The sequence below is a fragment of the Dromiciops gliroides genome, chromosome 4, assembly GCF_019393635.1.
Source record: "Dromiciops gliroides isolate mDroGli1 chromosome 4, mDroGli1.pri, whole genome shotgun sequence".
NCBI classification, from domain to species: Eukaryota; Metazoa; Chordata; class Mammalia; order Microbiotheria; family Microbiotheriidae; genus Dromiciops; species Dromiciops gliroides.
In genome coordinates, this window is record NC_057864.1 from 196,047,617 (window position 1) to 196,055,153 (window position 7,537).

Here is a 7,537-nt window from a genome sequence, read left to right on the forward strand (position 1 = left end):
GAACAAAAATCCGGAAACAGCCCATATATGCCTCGGAAGACTCCTTCTGTGCACTCCAATGATCCCAAGCATCTCAAAATGGCTTGTTGCCTCTAATAACATTACCCTATATTACTAGACTCTCATGCATGAATTGTGTTCACTTTTACCATTCCCAAATTCAAGCCACCTATCCAGATAATCCCAAAGGACCATGCTATCATTTTCAATCTTTACAAAAATCTACCAAAGAATGATGTGTCTGGATCCCAGATAGAAAGACCATTCCAGATTCTTCTGACCATACTGCCATCTATTGTCATGGGTGAGAGGACTAAATCTGTGCTTTTAATGGATGATTAAACCCTGTTGGTCAACAGAAATCCTAAGCTGTGGGTTGTATTTTAGTTAATGCTTACATATAGGAAAGACTGGGGAGGCAGGAGAGGGGATCTATTTTCTGGAGAGAGAAATCTTGCCTAGCTGAGCTAGGTTGGCGGGGGTGGGCAGGGGGACTATGTTAGATTTGTATAAGCCTGGCAAAAGTATATGAAACCAGATTTGCTACTAGATTGATTTTCTATAAGTATATGAGCTAGTACGACCCCAGTTAAGGAAGGAAGTGCTGAGTTTGGAAGGAAAGCCATACCCCAGAGGGGGAATGAATGACCAGAGAAGTTCTATCCATGCCAATGGAGGGGAAGAGTGAGTACACCTGACATGATTGACAGTTCCATTTGTCTAGCTTGATAGTGCCACAGGATAGTGTGGCAAGGTACTTTGGGGATGGGTATGGTGAGGCACCACAGCTGGGGGAATCAGGAAAAACCTTCTCGAAGATGTGGTACTGGACCCAAGCTTTGGAGAAGACTAGGGATTCTAAGAGGTGTACTTGGGGTTGGGGGAATGTGTTGTGGTGGTACATTCCCAGCATGGAGGATGAGCATGTGCTGGACAAAGAGTCGTGAATGGAATGATGTGTATGACAAATAATAAGCCAGTCAGTTGGGCTAAAAGTAAAATGCATTATAGTGGGTAAACGTAATAATCTTGAAAAGGTATTTGTAGAACTAGATTGTGAAAAATTTTAAATGTCAAATAAAAGAGAGGTAATAGGGAGCCACTGAAACTGTTAGCTATATCAATCTGGTAATTATGTGGAGGGTGGATTGAAGAGATAAGAGACTTGAGACAAGGAAAGCAACCAAGAGTCTATTGCACCAGTCCAGATGAGAGGTGATGAGGATCTGAACTAGGGTGATGGCCACATGAATGGAGAAAGGATGGATTCGAGAGAAGTTGTGGATATAGAATTGACCAGGTTTGGCAATTGAATGGGTACAGGAGGTGAGAGACAGTGAAAAATTGAAGGTGACTCTGAAATTGTGAACCTGGGTGGCTAAAAGAATGGTAGTCCCATTGATAGAAATAGGGAAGTTCAGAAGAGAGGTGAGTTTGGTGGGGAAAGGTAGCGAATTTTGTTTTGGAGATAATGCGTCTGAGATGCCTATAGGACATCCATTTGGAAATGTCCAACAGATGGTTGGCGATTTGAGACCAGAGATGAGGAGAGAAACTAGAGATGGACATATAGATCTTGGAGTTATCTGCATAGAGATGATAACTGTACCCCTAAGAGTTGATGAGATCACAGAGATAGAGGGTTAAGAGAGAGGAGAGAAGGCCCACAACAGATCTTTTCATGAACTATACAGGGCAGGATTTGTATGATTAGCAAAGGGGTCTGAGAAAGAATTGGAATAAAGGTAGGAGTGCCCCAGTTAGGTGATGCAGTGGATAGAGCATTGGCTCTGGAATCAGGAGGACCTGAGTTCAAATCCCTCCTCAGATACTTACTAAGCTGTGTGACCCTGGGCAAGTCACTTAACCCGGATTGCCTAAAAAAAAAAAAGTAGGAGAAAAACTAAGTGAGCAGCATCATGAAAACCCAGAGAAGAGAGAGTATCTAGGTGGTCAAGAGTGTTTTATGCTATAAAGAAACCAAGAAGGATAAAGATTCAGAAAATGTTCTAGGATTTGGAAATTAAGAAATCAGTTAAAACTTTGAAGAGAGTAGTTTCCTTTGTAATGAGGTTGGAAGCCAAGTTTTGAAGGTCTGAGAAATGAGTGAGAAGTGAGCCAGGGTACAGTGTAGGAGTACAGATAACCTTAAAAAAAAATTTTTTTTTTATGGAGTTCTGGTATGAAAAAGCAAGATGAAAGGTTGAGAGGTCAAGTGAAGAGCTGTTTTTTTTTTTTTTTAAAGGATGAGGATGACCTGGTCTTGTTTGTCAGCAAGAGGATGAACCTATAGATAGGGAGAGACTGAAGATTAAAAAGAGAGGAGTTAAAATAAAATACCTCATACATTAAAAAAAAAAAAGAGAGAGGAGTTGATTGCAGGGGGAATCTTCCTGAGGAGATGGGAGAAAATGGGATCAAGGGCAAAAATAAACAAAACAGCCAAAAAAGTTAGTTCCATCCAGAGCTGGATTAGTAGAAGCCTAGAGTCTGGAATGAGGGAGACAACAGTCTCATCATACTCCTTGGTCAGATCACATCTGCAATATTCTGTTGATGATAAGGGATTAGAGATGGTGATGTGGGACTTTGAATGTCCGGCTCCATGGGAAGTATATCCCATGTATTTCCCACTATATTGATATCCCCTTCATTTCTTTGTTTGTTTGTTTGTTTTTGCTGGGCAATTGGGGTTAAGTGACTTGCCCAGGGTTACACAGCTAGTAATTGTTAAATGTCTGAGGTCGGATTTTAACTCAGGTCCTCCTGAATCCAGGGCCGGTGCTCTATTCACTGTTCCATCTAGCTGCCCCCACTTCATTTCTGATTATATTCTTCTTTCCTTCCTTACCCAGCAAGCCATCTCTTGTAATACTTTAAAAAAAAGAAAGAAAAAATAATTTCAGCACAACAAAGCAAACCCAACAATCAAATCTGAAAGCATATGTAATATTCCAGACTGATAGCTTCCCAGCTTTTCAAGGAAGGGAGAAAAGTACTGATTTTCTCATCTCTTCTCTGGTATCCTTTGAGAAGTGGAGTTTTCTAGTTCATGTAAGGATTTGCTTATAGATCACTAACTATTTGACAGAAGCACTGGGAACTATTTAGAGCTGGTCATTGTCCTTTCACATTCAATAAAAAATGAAGAAAAAACATCTCTGAGATAAGTGAATGAGAAAATAGGATTCTTCTCCTACTTGCTTCTAATTTTTCAACTGGGACAACTCTATCAAGAAACATGAAAGAAAACCAAGAACTCTCCATAGTTCACATAAAGAATCAAAGCTAAGCCTACCTCTTTGGTCTCAGAGCCAGTTTCATGCCCTGTGCCTGCCCTGACTCTGGCCTCAAACACAAGCTCTGGTTATAGGCACTCTAGCCTACTTGTTCATATACTACTCTGGTAGCATGGGGTTAAGGGGATAGAGATTTAGCCTTGGAGGTAGGGAGACCTGGGCTCATATCCTGTCTCTGACATATATTAGATTATGGACAGGTCACATAACCTACTGAGGTAGTGTGGTATGGTGGAAAATAGCATTGGATTTGGAAGGAGAAGACCTGAATTTGAGTCCCGTCTCTCTTATCTGTGTGACTTTAGGCAAAGCATGTAACTTCTTCGGTTCTCAGTTTCCCATCTCTAAAATGGGGGAAAGGGGTTTGGACCAAATGGTCTTTGAGGTCCCTTCTAGTTCTAAATCTGTGAAAGCTCTCAGTGTCCAAGATAATTCTCTAAAATCATAAGTTACAGAAGAGCTGCTGATAACACATTGGTAGAGTGAGTTTCAACATTGGGCAGCCTTTACAGAGAGAAAATCGCCGACCCTATTCTGAGATGATTGTTTTGGACCAAGTAGAGTACTTGCTTAATTTCTCCCTTTGGTACAAAGGAAAAGCTGTGATCGTTATTCCTAGAATGTTGGGTTTTTTTCCCCTCACACATAACATCATAGTATATATTACTTCCCTGTTCTTATGGGGGCTCATGGGCTCCTCAACTTCTTATCTCTTATCCTTTATCTTTTGTTCTCTTCTCTCTCTTGCCCCTGGTCTGAGGATCTTAGGAATGAAGATGACTAGGGTTGGGAGAAGTCCCTAGGCCTATGGCTGACTGGGCACCTGGGACCTGGGCCACACAGGGAACAGATTGGTAGAATGGTGTTGAGAGAATGATACAGGAGAGCAGGAAAGGAATAAAGAACTTTTTCCTGATTGCCCAAACAGATCACCCAGATTTCAGACCATTTCAGAAGCTGGAAAAGCCGGGATATACTCTGCCTTAGACACAAGTGGGCCTTTAGATCATTCTTGTTTAACTACTACCATCCCCACCCCACCCCACCCCAATGATGCAGCAAGATGCACAGGGTTAGGTTTATGCAATTTTATTTTCTCAGTGGAAAGGCATGTTAGGTTGGGGTGGCTCTGTCATCCTCCAAGGAGGGACAGTGCCACAGGTGGGGACACAGCCAAGGGCCATCAGAAGGCACAGCTGCTCTCCACAAAACGGCGGCACTTCATGACCCGCAGGTAGGTCTCAGCTTTGTGCAGGTCCTTCTTGAAGCAGGAGAGCAGCCCATAATTCTTGAGCAGTGCCTCATCGCTGCGTAGGTTGGTATCAAATTTGTCATAGGTTGTCTTGAGGACCAGGCCACCCCTTGAGCTTCCGTCCTCCAGCTCCTAAAAAGAGAGGGGAAGAGGGGTATCAAGGGGGAACATTTTCCATCTCATCTGTTCCCTCTTCACTTCCCATCTGGGATTGAAATCAAGAAAATAAAAAGGAAGCAGGATTACTGGCTCAAATAAGGAAAGAAAAGAAAGAGAATGGTTTCTTTATCCATCCCCAAAGGTCTTGGATTCGGCCTCTTCTGAAAGAAAGGAGGGGTGGCAACCTTCCTTCTTCCCTTATTCCCCCTTAATTTCTTCTTCCTTCCCCTTCTCCACACCACCCCTGGTTAAGTTAGAAAGGATTCTAGTCCTAAGGCAGGGGCTACCAGGAGGATCTTAGCAGAAAGAAAAGAGGCTTGGCTTGTGGGGTATGTCAGGGGCCCCCTACCAAACTCACCTGCATGAGAGCCTGGATCCCTTCTTCTAGATCCCTCAGCTTCTCATAGACCCTGTCTGAAGTACCGAAAACCAGGCTGTTGGTGAAGACCCTGCTGAGGAACTGCACAGGGCTGAGCCAAGATTGGATAAGGAGAAGGGAAAAACGGAGCAACTCCACATCCTGGGAACAAAGAGGAATGGAAGAAAGGGGGGAAACTGTGAGTAGGAGCAGTTCAATTTAAAACTTGTTTATTAAGGGCTAATTATAGAGACTAGAAGTTTCACCTACAATCTTCTTCTTCTTTTTTTTTTTTTTAAATTTCTGTCCTGCCCATTTTAATTGGTATTTTTAAAGTCCAGAAAAAAATAAATTAAAAAAAATTAAGATCATATTATGCACAAAGCAGTAAATTAATCTGCCCTGGACATCTGCTCTTGGCTGGGGCAGCTGTTCTAATACCCTAGGCCAGGAGACTTTTTGATTTGTGATGAGGGAGCTAGAGAGACAGCTCTAATTTTGAGGGTGAAGGGAGTCACTTACAGATCTCTGCTGGGCCTCGTCCTTGCCAGTGGGAGCTGGGATGGTCTCAGAGAAACAGAAAGTTGTCTGGGTGCTTTGGATGGAATGTCTCTGTGCCTCTGGAATATATGTACGCTCCTGTGCAAATAGCCAAGCAAAGGTAATGAGTAGCCAAAGCCAGGACTGGGGGCCTGGTACAACATACCTCTTCTAGGAAGTGCTCTCCAATGAATTCCCTTCTCCATTCCCTATTCCTACCCCCAACCCCACCAACATCAATCACTCCTCCATTTTTATTCCCCCTCAGGACTTATGCCCATTTACCTATGCTTTTTTCATATGAATGTCCAAGCTAAATTTATCTGATTCCCCTTCTCAGCTCCCCAGTACTGGCTCACCACTTGGAAGGCATCTTTGATACTTTTCTTTGACCTTCCTACCTATCCAGTCAGTCACCATCAAGCCCTGCTAGTTCTTCCTGAAGGATATGTCTCAAAATTACCCTTTCTTTACACTCCTGCCAGTCCTCCCTGATTTTAGTGTTCTCCCTTTATTCAATCTGTTGCACTAAAAGTCATCTTCTTCAAGGAAAACTGCTTGCAGGACTGTGGTAGCTTGTGATTCTCTCTCATATTGACTAGAAGTTTGTACAGGTCCTCTTCAAAACCCCTCCACTATCATGTCTTTCCTCTGCTCCAATCCCCCCTTACACAAATCACCCTCATGGACTCACAAACTCCTTGTACGTGTCAGCAACCAGCTGGTGCAGATGCTGAGCACGAAGCACAGCATTGGCGAAGAGACTGGACAGAGGCATGGATGGGAAGGCACTAGCCCTCTGTGGCCCCAGCAAGGTGAAAGTGATGAGGAGCAACAGAGAGACTCGGGTACCTGGAAAAAGAAAGAATGCATTTCTCTAACCCATCACTAGCTTCATTGGCTCCCATAAGAACTTCCTCTTTCTTGCTGATGGTACGTGGATGATGAACTTGGCATCTAACCCTTATCTCTGGACTCTTCCTTTCTATTTCCCCATAATTCCCTATTCCTGACCTCCAACTTTGGCATTTGATCATCTGAACTCTGGCACTTACCTCCTCAGCACAGGTACTTAGATCCTCTCCTAGGGACTGGAAGTGTTTTGAATGTTAAACTTCTGAACCAAGAAAAGACTCGAAAGAAATTTTTGTCTATATTCAGAAGCCCACAAGCAAGGCTCCATTTGCCCCTCTTGTTTACATCATTATTCCCATATCTCTGCTTCCTGGGACCCTCCCCCAGAAGGTTGGCCCCAGGGTTCTTCCCCCTAAATTCTACCTTAGCCCCCTTTTCAGGTTCCCCTTCTTTCTCACCCACCCACTTGGCAACTAGTTAAGATTCCTGTAGTCTTGGGTATAGAAAGAGAATGGGGACCTGTTGTTTTCTTTCCCCAAAAAGGTTAGAATAGGGACAAAAACAGGTGGAATGGAAGCTAAAAATAAGGAAAGATTTCTGACAGGGAGGGTGTAAAAACTATTGGTCCAAGAGGGAAGAAAGAGAGGAGGGGGACGGATGATAGTCTTTGAGATATCTGGGTAGAGTACCTGGAGCCATCTTCACCGGACAAGCTGGTCACAGGAACCTGGTTGATGTAGGTGGCTGAGTCCTTGGGCTCTGGAACTGCTCCCCTCCAGCACCTCCTTATACCCTAGTCCCCCCTCATCTCCCCCACCTTTCTCCTCCATTATGCATTGCTTAGTACCACTGGGGGCTGAACTGATGGATAATTTAAAGGCAGAAATCCTCCCACTCAGATTCTGTTTCATAGCTCCTTCATCCCATTCTGGGGTGTCATTCTCCCCCCCTCTCTGTACCCAACCTTTAGAGCCTCCTCACCTGCTTTCCCCCCTCCCACCCCCCTTCACATATGAACATTGAGTATGTGTCTGCCCCACCTGCCTTAACCTGAGGACTCTGTGTTCTCCCTGT

The 7,537-nt window shown here is 43.8% G+C and overlaps 1 protein-coding gene across 1 annotated transcript; it reads right to left on the minus strand.

Moving 5' to 3' along the window:
* Window positions 1-4,410: 4,410 nt before the first annotated feature.
* LOC122725807 (somatotropin) lies at window positions 4,411-7,210 on the minus strand. Its single transcript, XM_043963133.1, has 5 exons — window positions 7,153-7,210; window positions 6,303-6,460; window positions 5,591-5,707; window positions 5,069-5,230; window positions 4,411-4,683 (listed from the first exon to the last, which is right to left on the minus strand). The coding sequence occupies exons 1-5, from the start codon at window positions 7,160-7,162 to the stop codon at window positions 4,483-4,485; spliced, it is 648 nt and encodes a 215-aa protein (XP_043819068.1). The 5' UTR covers window positions 7,163-7,210; the 3' UTR covers window positions 4,411-4,482.
* Between the last annotated feature and the right edge of the window lie 327 nt (window positions 7,211-7,537).

Coding starts and splice junctions, on each gene's coding strand:
- LOC122725807 (XM_043963133.1), bottom strand. Junction 5,708..6,302: donor CTGACACGTACAAGGAGTTT/GTGAGTCCATGA, acceptor CTATTTGCACAG/GAGCGTACATATATTCCAGA. Junction 4,684..5,068: donor GGATCCAGGCTCTCATGCAG/GTGAGTTTGGTA, acceptor CTCTCTTTTTAG/GAGCTGGAGGACGGAAGCTC.